This window comes from Carya illinoinensis, chromosome 5, assembly GCF_018687715.1.
Source record: "Carya illinoinensis cultivar Pawnee chromosome 5, C.illinoinensisPawnee_v1, whole genome shotgun sequence".
In the NCBI taxonomy this organism is placed as follows: Eukaryota; Viridiplantae; Streptophyta; class Magnoliopsida; order Fagales; family Juglandaceae; genus Carya; species Carya illinoinensis.
In genome coordinates, this window is record NC_056756.1 from 1,358,003 (window position 1) to 1,371,878 (window position 13,876).

The 13,876-nt window shown below is 36.2% G+C and overlaps 2 protein-coding genes and 1 long non-coding RNA gene across 4 annotated transcripts; all 3 read right to left on the reverse strand.

The window, feature by feature from the left end:
• Window positions 1-598: 598 nt before the first annotated feature.
• LOC122311548 (cinnamyl alcohol dehydrogenase 1) lies at window positions 599-2,773 on the reverse strand. Its single transcript, XM_043126137.1, has 5 exons — window positions 2,596-2,773; window positions 2,369-2,482; window positions 2,007-2,234; window positions 1,217-1,656; window positions 599-958 (listed from the first exon to the last, which is right to left on the reverse strand). Exons 1-5 carry the CDS (start codon window positions 2,682-2,684, stop codon window positions 756-758), a joined length of 1,074 nt encoding a protein of 357 aa, XP_042982071.1. The 5' UTR covers window positions 2,685-2,773; the 3' UTR covers window positions 599-755.
• A 2,842-nt stretch (window positions 2,774-5,615) lies between these two features.
• On the reverse strand, window positions 5,616-8,291 carry LOC122309464. The gene is made up of 3 exons (XR_006242436.1): window positions 7,720-8,291; window positions 6,182-6,209; window positions 5,616-5,910 (listed from the first exon to the last, which is right to left on the reverse strand). It is a non-coding gene; the product is annotated as an uncharacterized LOC122309464 (long non-coding RNA).
• A 952-nt stretch (window positions 8,292-9,243) lies between these two features.
• On the reverse strand, window positions 9,244-13,425 carry LOC122311937 (RNA pseudouridine synthase 4, mitochondrial). 2 transcript variants are annotated; one of them, XM_043126717.1, is made up of 10 exons: window positions 13,041-13,425; window positions 12,840-12,914; window positions 12,514-12,651; window positions 12,375-12,422; window positions 12,200-12,280; window positions 10,723-10,833; window positions 10,495-10,596; window positions 10,288-10,399; window positions 9,993-10,039; window positions 9,244-9,880 (listed from the first exon to the last, which is right to left on the reverse strand). In XM_043126717.1, exons 1-10 carry the CDS (start codon window positions 13,401-13,403, stop codon window positions 9,527-9,529), a joined length of 1,431 nt encoding a protein of 476 aa, XP_042982651.1. In that variant the 5' UTR covers window positions 13,404-13,425; the 3' UTR covers window positions 9,244-9,526. The 2 variants fall into 2 exon arrangements, with proteins under 2 accessions (XP_042982651.1, XP_042982652.1); XM_043126718.1 differs by having other exon boundaries at window positions 13,000-13,257.
• Window positions 13,426-13,876: the final 451 nt, after the last annotated feature.

Consider the following 13,876-nt stretch of genomic DNA (forward strand, 5'->3'; position numbering starts at 1 on the left):
TTTATTTTATTTTATTTTATTATTAAATTAATTAAATTGTTCTATTTATAATCTATATACTACATATTTTTTATAAAAAAAAAATTAAAATACATATGATGTGTGAGATAATAAATAAAATTATTCATATAATAGGCATTCGTGTGACATGACAGTCATGAATTTTGCTACTTATAAGCTTCACACACCACACACCTCACTTTTTTTTTTTTAATTATTTTAATTATTTTAAAATTGTTTTTTAAAAACTAATTCAATTTTTTTACTCATTATTTGTATAATAAATATTTAGTAAAATAAAAAAATAAAAAAATATGTGATATATGAGTTTATGTTTAGAATTTTTCGGCAGGCATATTCAAACCTATCGTATTTTCTCCATTGAATTGCGATTTTCCTTTTTTTTTTTGGGTTAAGAAATCTTCCTCAGGGACATTGATAATCGTACGAAACTCACCAGGTTCAACGGAATAGGACAGCAACTGTCAGATTTCTTTTCCCCTCTAGTTTGGTAACTCTCATTGTCATTACTTGACCCCATGGCCAACAACTAATACACCTGGCACCACATATTGCAATTTGCACTACAGTTCATGAATTCCAAACACAAACATCAAACAATTTCATTCTTTAAGAAAACACGACCTCTGCTTGGTATTAGTGGGAAAACATTGAATGTTTGGTGGCAAACGTAGACGTTTATCTATATCTTAAACAGTATAGGATTTTGCTTTTCTTAAAGCTGTTGGTACATTTCACTGATTAAGGTTACTTCCAGCGACATCCACAACGAATCTGTACCTAACATCGTTCTTCTCCAACCTTTCAATGGCTTTGTTGACGTAATCCATCTTCACGACTTCAATCATGGAATTCAGCCCCTTCTCTTTGCAGAACTCAAGCATCTCCTCTGTTTCCTTCATGCTCCCTACGAAGCTCCCTGTGATCGACTTCCTCCCTGTGGAAGAAGAAAAGGCAGAGCACCCGCAATTAGAAATCACAAGTGCGATTTTCGGTCTCTTTCTACGATTTAAACAGCAGAAAATTTAACCGTTCCAACATAATTTTACCAACCAAATATATCATTTACCATAACATTATCCGCAAAAATTTTTAATCTTTGCCTAAAATCTCCAGTTATAGACCAATAACATACTACTGACAATTCAAACCCACAGACTTCAGTTCAGAGAGAGAGAGAGAGAAAGAGTCTCACCAAGCATAACGACGGGGGAGAGAAACTGCAGAGGAGTGTTTATAACACCCATCAATATTAGCTTGCCATCCAGCTTCAACAGAGATAGGTAAGGCTCAAGAGGGTGAAACACAGGCACAGTATCAATAATATAATCCAGCGAGTCAGCCGCTTCCTGCATCCGAGTTGAGTCGGAGCTGACCAGGTACTCGTCAGCCCCAAGATGCTCCATAGCCTCTTCTCTCTTCTTGTCCGAAGAGCTTATCACAGTCACATGGTGCCCCATGGCCTTGGCTATCTTCACCCCCATGTGTCCCACTCCTCCAAGTCCCAAAATCCCTCCTCTCAACCCACTCTGCTTCAACCCAAAATGATTCAGTGGACTGTAAACTGTCACCCCCGCACACAACAGAGGCGCCGCCTGTTCCGGTTCCAATCCATCTGGTATCTTCACCACAAATCTATACAAACGAAACGAAAGTGAGTTAAAATTCTTTCAAATACGCAAAAGATCATATATTTACTACTGTTCTTGCATTGCGAGAAAAAAGCCGGTTTTGAACTCATTTAACTATAAAGTTGCTCATCGTGAAGCCCAGGCTTTGATGTAGATTGTTTGTAGCTCATGGCAACAAATATAATTCGTATTGAGGAATTCTCTCTCGTTGTGAAAAAAATGACCGACTAAATTTCAGGGGCGCCGAACTCTCTCTAACACGATGGTGTTAAAGAGGAAGCATTTTGAAGGATTTTGTTTTATATTGTTAGGGTATAAGATAAATATGATAAAGAGTTTTGATTTTGTTGTTACTTTTGTTCGACCACCATGGCGCCCGCAAAGCCGCCTTGGGTGGGTTTTCCGTCGGTGTAAACGTCGTTGTAGGACCAGATTTTCTTGTTGCAGTATTGCTCGACATCCGCTTTGCATGGGGGGCAGTTTCTGCAGCATCCAACGATGGCTCCGACTCCCACGGTGTCTCCAACTTTGAAGTTGGTCACAGCCGATCCCACCTCCAACACCTCACCAACCACTTCGTGGCTGTTTCAGAGCAATGGTTACAATCAGAGAGAGAGAGAGAGAGAGGGAGAGAGAGAGATAATTGTGTACTAACACTAAAGATAGATATAACGGAGAACGTTAAAAAGAAGTTCGGGTGTATGTAGTGAGTGTACCCTGGAACCATGGGATAGTTGGACATGCCAAGATCATTCTTGATCTGATGAACATCACTATGGCAAACTCCACAGCAGAGGACTTTGATGTAAACATCTTCCGGGCCTGTGTTTCTGAAAGAGTTTTTGTTTTTGAAAGAAACCCAAATCAGAGTAATACATGGAATGAGTCCCAAAAATTACAGAAAAGAAAATCAAAGAGGTGATTGAGTCATTGAAATGGTAACCTGAGAGTGTAGGTATAAGGAGAGAGAATCCCAGAAGGGTCTCTGGCTGCCCATCCTGTTGTTGTTCTTTCTGTTTCAAGGCTACCCATTTTCCTTTCAGAACACAAATGAGAGGGAATACTCACCGGGGTGGGAGAGAGAGAATGAGTGGGAAAAAGTGTGGGTAAACCAGAGCAGCATATGTGCGTATATATGCTCAACTGAGATTGGACAAAATGAAAGCAAAAGACGAGACAGCGCGAGGACTCAGCAGTGGTGGGGTTAAGAACATCAACATTGCGGTAGGTGAAGTAGGGAGGTGGGGATCCACTGCATCCTGAACCACACCATTACTCGAAGATCTCCATCCACACAAATAAGAAAAAATCTATACAACTTCCCAAAACTCTAATATCTCATCTTTTTTTAAATTTTTAATATTTTTTTAATATTTTTTTAATTTATTTTTTTAAATTAATTTAATTATTTTATTTATTATTTATATATTAAATATTTAATAAAAAATAAAATAATAAAAATTAAAAAAATGTGGAGTATTAAAGTGTAAGGAGGTTGCGTAGCAAAATCCGGTAAAATGAGTGGGATGATGACATTCATTCTGGAAGCGAATGTGATTGAAATTAGCGTTCTGATGCACTACTAATCCGTAGGATTCAGCTACAGTAACATACAAAAGCAGGATAGCCACCGAATAGGTTAAAATCTTTTTATTTTTTTTATACATTTATTTTATATTTTAAAATATATTTTTAAAAAAATATAATTCAAAGTATCATTTAAAAAAACTTTCTTAAAAAAATTATAAAAAAAATGGTTCCACTATTGATGTTTTGGGATAAGCATTACCCTCCTAATCGATATCTATTATCTACAATGATTCCGTCATGCAAATGTCATGCGGATGTATTTCCCTTTTCTTTTTGGGTGAAGAAAAGTCTCGCATCGCTTTATTGGACCGCCATTAAGGAAACAGGCCGTTTAACTTTTATATATATTTAAGTAAAAATTCTCCTCATTTTCATTTTTTTCTCGCCACACACACATTATAGGTTCTGCTGGGTAATTGAAAATTTTTAAATAAAAATTTTGAATTTTAAGATTAAATATTAAAATATTATATTTTAATATTATTATTATTTTAAAATTTAAAAAAATTAAGAAAAAGTTGAATTATTTATTATATTTTATATAGAGATTTAAGAAAATTATAATAATAAAATGAAAATTTTATATTTGAGATGAAAAACTGGCCGGAATAACTGGCCGGAGGCGAGTTATTAGTAGTTTACAATAACTGGCCGTAGGCTGGTTAAAATAACTGGCCGGAGGTTAGTAGTTTACAATAACTGGCCGGAGGCTAGTTAAAATGGCAGACTCTGTGCTTTTCAAAGGAACTGCTCGCAAATCATTCATTTTAAAAATGTTTCCCAAGTAGGCTTTATATCAACAAAAAAAAGAAAGAAATAAAAGCAGTACTAACTAGCCATATTAATGCACGTACATTTATAAAGATCCCGTGCTAGTTGTTTGAATCGATACTCAATAAACAAGAAAGGCATCCCATGAAGCACACAAAGTTTTCTTTCTATTTTTATTTAAAATACGAGTTTCTATGTAGTCCACATGCAGAAAGTTTTGAGGTGTTCGTTCGAATTCGACCAATATTAAGACAAGACAAAAAATGGAAACAGATGCAGGAGAACTCCAACTCTATCAACAGGGCAGGCAGGAGTCGTTGTTCATGTTTGGGCAAGTAAAACTACCAATCGAGGTTTTAAAACTCCAGCTAACCATATTAAATTTGTCATTTTTATTATGTTTTTTTTCCCCAAAACAAGACCACCTTAAAAAAAAAATTGGGAGAAAAGCTACGTAGTGGGTGAGCGATGTTAATTTCTAATAATAATAAAAAAAAAGAAGTTGTGGGAGCATCAACTACCTACCTAATTAATGACGAGTTCGATCCAGACATCACAGATGGAGACTGCAGGCAGTAGTATTTTTAATAAATGATTTATGGCTTCCTAATCTAAGTTATCCGCAGTTTTAACCAATACTAGCTCAAAACGTCACGCCTTGATGTAACCTTCACGATATAGATCCAAATAGGTGAGAAAGTTTGGAAGTCGTTGTTTTTGGTGTTCAAAAACGTAAATTTAAGACCGATTTGCAATTTAATCATGTAAAGAATAAGTCTTTACCTAGTAAGTCTTTTCAGAAAGAGATGATGCTAACTTCCCTGTCAAGGAGGATTGCAGAAATGATCAGGTCTCGGATGGAGGCCATAATCTTTGGACACGTCGTCCTTCGTACAATTCTTTAACCACGCACACGACGTTATGCACTTGTGCGTAACCTATAAATCCCTCTCTAATTTACGCGTAGAAGATGACTACGATAGCGCCAAAGATAAATTATGTACATCTTCTCGTTATGTTAATAAAATAGTTACATATTAAGAACAGGCTAATGCACAATCATATTTATTGTAATGGTTTAAATACATACAGCTGTTGAATTATGTCTTCCAGAATACGTATGAGGTCGACGCAACATTTCATTTAGGACTGTTCATCAGGGTTCCGACCCGAAAATCTGAGTATACCCAATCCGGAACCCGAATTTAAAATTCGGGCCGGAACCCGGACCGGGTTAGCCTGGGTCAAATCCGGGCTGAAACTCGGATGAACTCGAGTTTTGTAAAATCCGGATTCCGGTTCCGGATTGAAACCGGATTTTTTTTTTTTTTTTTTGCTGCTGTATTTGGACTTTAAAAGCATAATTTTTTTTTAATAAAAACCTATATTATATTAAAGATCTTTTAAGAGAAATCATTGTTAAAAAGCATAATTTTCTTTATGTAAAAACCTATATTTATTATAGACATTTTTTAAATAATGTTGAAAACCATACTTTTTTTTTTTTTAACGCTTATATTTTGTGAAAATTTTCTAAGAGGTAATGTTAAAAAGCATAACATTGTCCAGAATAATAAAATATATAAAAATGAAAAACTAAAATGCATGCAATCCACTACATATTACATTACATTACAAAATATAAAATTACAAGATATGAGTTATATATAAATAACATAGTCTTCCATGTGATTTAATCACACCAAATTCACTGTTTCTAACCAAAGCCTTACATAAAAGTGGAATATGCAGCACCTTTCCAAAGGAATCATCCTCCACTCAGCTTTATTGCCTCCACAACTTGCAGCACCTTCCCAACTAGCCATCATCTTGAAGGGAAACGTGGGGTCAAGAGGTATTGGTTTTCAGTAAGCCCAAATACAAAAAACACAAAAAACTGCTGATGGAAGTAAAATAAGGTAATGTTAAAAAGCTAAAAAGAATATACTAATCAAATGAATATATTAAAAGGGAAAAGACTCTGACTTTAAAAAAGCATCAACCAGGAAATACATTGAAGAATTAAGGTGATAGCAAACAAGCGTTTAACAAAATAGCATCTTAAAGAACAAGATTGAGGAAATAAATTATTTTTAAAAGATAGTAGTGCTTATAGCTAGCAATCCGCTCACTTTCCATATCAGGCCTAAAAAGTACAAAACATTTACCTTGGAAGGCAGAATCCTCCATGTATTTCTACAGCAAAACAAGCAACATGTATCAATAAATCAGTGGCAACATAGAGCATCTATCTCGCATGTATGAAAGCAAAAGGTGATTCCAATGTCAAAAGCAGTCCATGTAATATTAGGCACCAAGTTACCATGTATTTTTCTGGTTATTAAACATGCATTGAAAAGTTTTGGAAGGATAACACAATTTGGGATTACATATTCTAAACCCAACAAAACCAACAACTTCAAATCAGTTATTGGTTTGTTGATTTCATTGATTACATATTCTAAGTCACAAGTAGTCTATTCAGCAAAGCTGCAAGGTATCTGATAGTCTAAGAAGATTAGAAAAACCAACAGCTAAGAAAATAGAATCCAGCAGATAGATTCGACTAGCATGCTTCCCCATCAATTAAAATCAAAGAATCTCTTATAGCCAATATCAGGAATCAAAATTGCATTCTTTGACCATTCTTTGTGTGGTTGACAAACTCAAACAACTCACCACTTTCTCATCTCACATTAAGAATAAACAAGGTCCATAACAAATCTACCAACAAAAGAAAGATCGACCAAGGTCAGATATAATGCTTTTATCTCATAAAGATTCCTTGCCATCTAATCCTTGAAAGTTGATATTTTTTTTTAATGGGTCAGACAGTAGGACAAACAATGCAAAAATGGTTCATATGCTGTGCTTGATAACACCTCCATTTTTTACTCCTAGAATTTCATATTCCTATTTCCTATTTCCTAGTTTTAACAATATAGTGTTCCTCTTCTTGGTTTTCTCATCCCATAGTTTTAGCATGATGCACACATAGATGATTAAGTTCCAAATACTCCCATATAGACTCAAAACACACCAGGAATGTATTAGTTTTGTGAAAAGTGGTGGGACCGATTAAAAACATGTTTGGATTGAGAAATGATTTAGAGAGATGTTTACATTTGATTTTGAAAAAGTGGTGGTGAAGAAAAAACTTGAGTTAGATATTTTTTCAGTTTTGCTAAACTTTTTTCTGGTTTTTATGAAAGTTTAGGTAAGATGCTTTGAAGTTGATTTCTTTGATTTCTCTGGCCCATGATTAGTTGTAGGTCAAGCAGGGGAGTAAGATAACACATTTAAATTTGAGATTCATATCTTCAGAACCATCCGCATACACCAAACATTGAGAATAGCCACAAATCCTTGGCAGACAGGCAAAATAAATTCACCGTTTATCATCACTTAATCCTACCAGAAATCATATCGTAAAATTTCACCCAAATCTCTAGTTTGGATCCAGACCCCTCACTGCATTTTTATTGACTGACACAGGTTTACTAGATTGTCGTATATATTCCCAAATATATACCCAAATACTCCTCAAATCAACAAAGTAATAAAAGAAAAAAAAACAAAAAACCCTAAAAAAATGCTTCAAAGCCGAAAGACCCAGTTCTATCCAAGTATAGAGAGACCCAGTTCACCAAATCACTAGATCTACCATATTTACATTGATTGTTCACAGATCGGGAGAGAGACTTACCGAAAGGTCACCGGCGAGATGAGGGATTGAGGACAAAAGGAGATGATCGCGCGTCGGGTTCCGAACAAAAAGAAAGTGCTTGAAGGGATGAGAGAGAGAGAGAGAGAGAGAGAGAGAGAGAGAGAGAGAGAGAGAGAGAGAGAGAGAGAGAGAGAGAGAGAGAGAGAGAGAGAGAGAGAGAGAGAGAGAGAGAGAGAGAGAGAGAGAGAGAGAGATCTGAAATGGGTCGGGGGCTGGAGGGGCGGCGGCTACAATTAGGTTATTTGTTTTCAGTTTATAAAACCCGGGTACCGGGTTTTAAACCCGGATCCCGGATTTAAAATCCGGTACCCGCACCGGATTAATCCGGTTTTTCAAATCCGGGTTTCGGCCCGGATGAAATCAGGGCCAAAAACCGGAATCCGGGCCGGATTTTATCCGGCTCGGATGAACAACCCTAATTTCATTCTTATAGTTATCAATTAAAATTGTTAAGGTTGTCAAGATTGACATGGGTACGTACGTACTAGTTAATAAAAAGAGAGTTTTGCTACGTATAAACACAGTCACGTACTAATCTATATATTAATACTGATTTATTTATATTTAAAATTTAAATTAATACTATTTTTAATAAAATCTATTTTTTTATTAATTACATCATATTAATGTACAGATTAATATATAATTGTGCTTGCCATTATATTTTTTCATAAAAAGAAGAAGAAATTAGAAACATCATCAATCAACAAAAGAGAAAGGAAAAATCTTCTTGTCATCCTCACACTTCACACACTACACTTATTTTAATTTTAATTTTTATTTTTTCTATAATAAATATATAGTGTGTGGATAATAAATAAAATAATTTAATTAATTTAGTAAGAATAAAATAAAATAAAAAATAAAAAAAATAAAAAATAATATTTTAATATATAAAATATATAATGTAAGATGATGTGTAGTATTTTTCAGAGAGAAAATCCTTAAAAGACAAAAAAAAAAAAATGGAACTGGTAGATAACAGCTTTATACCCAAAAGGCCGGCAATAATGGCTCGTAGTTAAAGGGCGTACTTTTTGCCAGCTGTGTGAATGAGAAAATGCTACATTGACTCTTTGCCCTAATAATTTATATCACTCATTTTTATCCTTTAACGTATGTCATCACACTCACTAAAAAATTTAAAATAGAAATATAAAAAGATAAAAAAATTCTTTTAAAATTTTAATATTTACTTTTTTGTATTTTTGAAAACTATTTTATTTTAAATATATATTTTTTAAAATATTTTTAATAAGTGACGTGAGACCCGTTAAAGATAAAGTGAATGGTATAATTTATTGGACAAAATAATATTACCCTTGTGCATAGGTCGCCATGGTACGGATATGGCGGCATAAGGGCGTATCGCTTTGGTTTCTCGTTTCCCAGCTGCAGGTGAGTCTTTGCCCTTCGCCTTCGGGGACAATCAGCTGCCACCCTTGTCTTATTCTTCACTGCATCGGTATGTTCTTAATTAAATTTAAAGTACGACAAAAAGGGTGGACAAAACAAACCATATCCTCGGAAGTTGAAAAAGAGTAACGGGCCAGTAAACCAATAACAAACACGACGTTCATGTTGAAATTTTGTGGCTTTTAGCAGCCTTTTACCTACAAGGCGGTAAACATACCATTTGTAGCCCACCGGGCTTATGGCAACGTTATAATTTTGCCGCTGACAACATTCTTCTTACGACGAGGTCTCCCTAGGCAACAATTAGCATAAACAAGAGATAGATGCGACCAAACAAAATGGCGCAAGCTCGTAGGCCGCAGCTCAAGAATTAAAGAATGTCCCAACTTCTTTGCATGTATGAAGGCAAAGGAGCAACCAACACAAGGCTTTCTACTTGTGAAAGATGGTAGTCTGAAGAAAATTGCATATTTTGCAAAGCCATGGACACATTGGGCAATACCATTTGCTTGCAATGAAGATGAAGCCGAGGGTGCTTCTCGGAGATACTGCCACTCTGCAAATCAAGGCCAAAGGGAATGGTCTTCCCCTTCGTAACATTCTCATGTGATCCCCTTTCAAGACTTGGCCATGGCAAATGTTCCAACTTTTTATGAGCTTGCCATCCATATTTGAGGTCTCCCACTATCGGTGTTCCTAATACCTCAGCACAGTGTACACGGAGCTGTATGTCCCATAACAGAGGGAGGAGGGAGGTTTGTACAAGACAATGATGAGTCAGGAAAAACGACACTACACTCACTCATGAATAGATAGCATTTAACTCTTCTCCATACCTGGTGTTTTCTACCAGTCAGAGGTGAGAGCTCTAGCCATGTGTATCCTGATAAATCAACATTAACATAAAAAACAGGTATAAACACGTCACATCAAAATGATTTGACAGGAATTATTCAAGAAAGTCAAGGGTGTGTTCCCGATCTCCTTTTATAGATGTAGTATGAGTGTAACTGAATAAAATGTTTCAATATGAATCCTGCATTTGAAATTATGCTGCAATGCTATCTATTAGTATCAAAAGCCGAAGTGAAGTTCACTGAACAATATTATAAAGAGGTGTTCATCACTAACCATAACAAGACGATTTAATGACTTGATACTTTGTTAATGCATGCTGAGCTAACGTATTTTGGGCATTATCAACAATTGTAATCCGATCAGATTTACCATTGTCCACCACCACCTGAATCAATCACAGTTAAACAACTAGAAGTAAACATAAACTAGAAATAAGAGGTGATCAAATCAACAGTTGTTAAGAACCAAGGTGTTCCTTACCTTCCCCAATGGGACTGAAATTAACCCCTTTGGCCGTCTTGGGGATCCAATGACAAGAGCCCAATACCTTCTTTCCAGGATTCTTACTTCATTGTCAACGTCCTTAAGATGTATGTTAGTTAAATATATCAGGTTGAATTGTTACCAATCAACAGCTATGCACTTACCATAAATATGCTAGGCTTCAGAAAATAAGTAAACAGAATCAGGGAGCAGGCCTTTACTCACATCTTTTGCACCAAAAGTTTTCTCACGGAAGATTGAGTGTAGAACTGCCGCACTCGTTTGTGTTCTCCCCATCACCAAGATGCCACTGCTGTCTCTATCAAGTCTATGAACCTATAAAAGCTTGATTATGGAAATATATCCAGGGTTTTTATTCAAGCAAATAAGTGGTCTATAACTCTTGGAATTATTGAGAGGGAGGGAGGGAGAAAGGGGAGAAAGGGGGGGGGGGGGGGGGGTGGAGGTGAGAAACCAATATAGAAAAAGGGGAAGGAAGCAAGAAAAAATCTCACCACTCGCACAATAGGTGGTATAAAGCTCAAACACAGCCCCCCCCCCCCCCCCCCCCCCACCCCCCAAACAAAGAAAAAAAAGTTCTTATATCTGTTTCTTTTTTACATTCAAGATAGTAAAGGGTTTTAATATGAGGATTTAACACTTAAGTTCTTTAACCGTCCAAATAGAAGAATTGTGATTTTCGGTCAATTTCCATATTCTGTTGAAATTTTGGACAACGAAGATTAAGATAATGTGAGCACAATGCAAGCTTCTATTGTAGAGTAAGAAAAGGAAAATATTTTAATTCATATATATATATTTAATGGAAGGCAAAAAAGTAGCATAATCGATTCGAACCCTAGTCCCTTGGATCACTAATAAATTTTGAAGGCAACATATTTTTCATTATGCTAGCATATCTTACATCTTTGCAATGACCTCAAATCTAAGAGTGCTATAGTGCTACTTGTGGTGTGAAGTATTCAGCCGAGTAGGGTTAAATTGGGTGATGCCGAAGTCAGTGGTTGAATTATTAGCCAGTTGGGCGACGCCGGGTGGCGATCTACAAATCAAAGCTGTGTGGAAGATGGTACCTATCTGCATTATGTGGTGTATTTGGCAAGAGCGTAATGAACGAACATTCGAAGATAAGGAGTGGACGATAGAGGAGCTTCATGTTTTATTTTTTAGCACTTTATTCTTGTGGTCTCTAGCCATAGACTTTAATGGCCTAAATGTACATGATTTTCTAGTGACTACTATAGCCACCTATATAGGTCTTATCTCTTGTATACCATCTTGTGTACTTGGGCTATGCCTATTATTATTAATACTACCGTTTTACTTATCAAAAAAAGAAGAAGATATATTTAACTTCTAAGCAATCAACATGTTTATTGACAAACATATGTAGAACTTGCAAAAATGTACATTCAATAGCTTGTGTGGCAAATACGAAGCTTTCACCATGATGAAAAACTGCTTACACCTTTTGGAGGTAACAAAAGAGAAATTATTCTCATCAGCCACTATTCATCACTATACACCACACACCCTATGAAAAACAATCATATATCCTACGAAAAGTAACTCTACATCCTATGAAAAAGCTATAAATATGTGGTGTGAAAGTAAATAGTGGCTGATGCATATCACTTCTCAGTAACAAAAATTGTTCTTGGTAATAACACAGGACACTCACCAGCCGAGGGGTTTCGGAATAGTCATAAGTTAAACAAGTAGCAGCGAGCTCATCTAAACTTTGTTTGATGCCAATGCCACCCTGTCCAATTTAAGCGTTGGTCAAACTTTAAAATCCAACATCCAAAAGCCTCAAAAGTGGAAAAGAATTCCGAACAAATATTTTGATAGCTAACCTGTACGGGCATTCCGGGGGGTTTATTTACAACAATGATTGCTGGATCCTAAATTTCGAAAATCATATCAACTCACATATTCGAAACACAAATTAGCTATGTGTGCGTGTGAAGCAAAACTAGTGAAAAGGACAGCAACCTTGTACAACACCAGGCTACGGACGAAGTTCGCTTCTTCCTCATCGCAATGGCAGTCTGGTTTTTCAAAGGGAAACTCTTGAACAGTAATCGGAAGAAAGATTCGATCACCTACATTCATCGCTTCCTTCGCTGACACCTTTTAACAATGATTCTATGCATATATCAGAAACTAAAAATAATCTTCCCCCATGGCAACTGAAAAGAAAATTTTAGTATGGCATCGCTTTTTAACATTCATACACACAATAATCAATTATTAAACACTGTATACAAACAAAAACAAGGCTTCATTTAGAAAGTAGCAAGCAGTACTTAATTAGTTACCCTTTTGAGGCGGCGTTGTTGTTGAACTTGAGCATCTACACAAGTGCTTCCTACATCGTTGGATTCTCTTCGAACCTGTAATTATAATCACAGCCGTGCTAATTATTGAAGCATTCTGTGGTCACAATTTGTTTTATTTAGGTATTGAGAATGCCAAAACCTGAAAAAGTCCTGAAAGTGTAAACGGGGGCAACTTGGGACCTGTCTCAGACGAAAGAGCTTCTGTACAAGGCTTCTGGGCAGGTCCGGGCAGCACCGAAGCACCCATTTGAGCGCCGTGGTGGTAGTGGAGGTGGAGGAGGCATTGGTGGTTACACCAGATCTTATTCGGGCCCGGTTATGGTAGATTTCTTTGCCGAAAGCGGCGCCGTTTACGGTAGGGGTGAAAGGGGGTAAAGTGAACCATTTGTCGCTGTTGTTACTTTCTTTTGTGTCAGTTCCGGTAGCGTAGTATGAGCGAAAAACGTGTAAGGCAGGGATGCAGGGTATGAACCGGTCGCGTGCGGTGGTTGACGGTGGAGATACAAGTTTGAAGAGGCGGAAGATGATGCACGAGTTAACCATGATATTTTGGGTGGAGTTCTGCGTGGAGAGGAAAGGGTTTTAGTAACGGCGATGGGCTTGCTTGGGTTGGGCCCTTGTTCGTTACTGCCCAGATAGAATAGAGTTGGGACTCTTAATTTTTGCGTACAGAAGGGGAGTAAGGCTTGGGCCATTACTTTGATTAATGACCAGATAAAAGAATTGGCCCATAACGTGTTGCCTTTTATGAGCGACTTTTTTGTTTTTATTTTTGGTTTTTTAAAAGAAATAAGAAAATCAGATATTTGTTTTTAATAACATTTATTTTTTTTTATATTGGTAATATAAGTTTTATTTTTATTTTAAAAAAATGCCACATGGAATGCCAGGTGTTATGGGGCAATGCAATTCTTTCACAAATTGAGACTAGATAAACTATAAATTAGGATATGAATTTGGATTGAACTATATCGCGTACGGTTCATGCATCAAGGTGAATTTTAATTTCTAAATTT

What these genes read in the sequence shown, in the direction of transcription:
- LOC122311548 (XM_043126137.1), bottom strand. Translation starts at nt 2,684, where the DNA reads ATGGGTAGCCTTGAAACAGAAAGAACAACAACAGGATGGGCAGCCAGA. An exon ending in CCTTATACCTACACTCTCAG is followed by an intron (nt 2,483 to 2,595) that starts GTTACCATTTCA and finishes AAACTCTTTCAG; the next exon opens with AAACACAGGCCCGGAAGATG. An exon ending in GCCATGGTGGTCGAACAAAA is followed by an intron (nt 1,657 to 2,006) that starts GTAACAACAAAA and finishes TCGTTTGTATAG; the next exon opens with ATTTGTGGTGAAGATACCAG.
- LOC122311937 (XM_043126717.1), bottom strand. Translation starts at nt 13,403, where the DNA reads ATGGTTAACTCGTGCATCATCTTCCGCCTCTTCAAACTTGTATCTCCA. An exon ending in TTTCAGTCCCATTGGGGAAG is followed by an intron (nt 10,400 to 10,494) that starts GTAAGGAACACC and finishes TGATTGATTCAG; the next exon opens with GTGGTGGTGGACAATGGTAA. An exon ending in CATTAAATCGTCTTGTTATG is followed by an intron (nt 10,040 to 10,287) that starts GTTAGTGATGAA and finishes TTGATTTATCAG; the next exon opens with GATACACATGGCTAGAGCTC.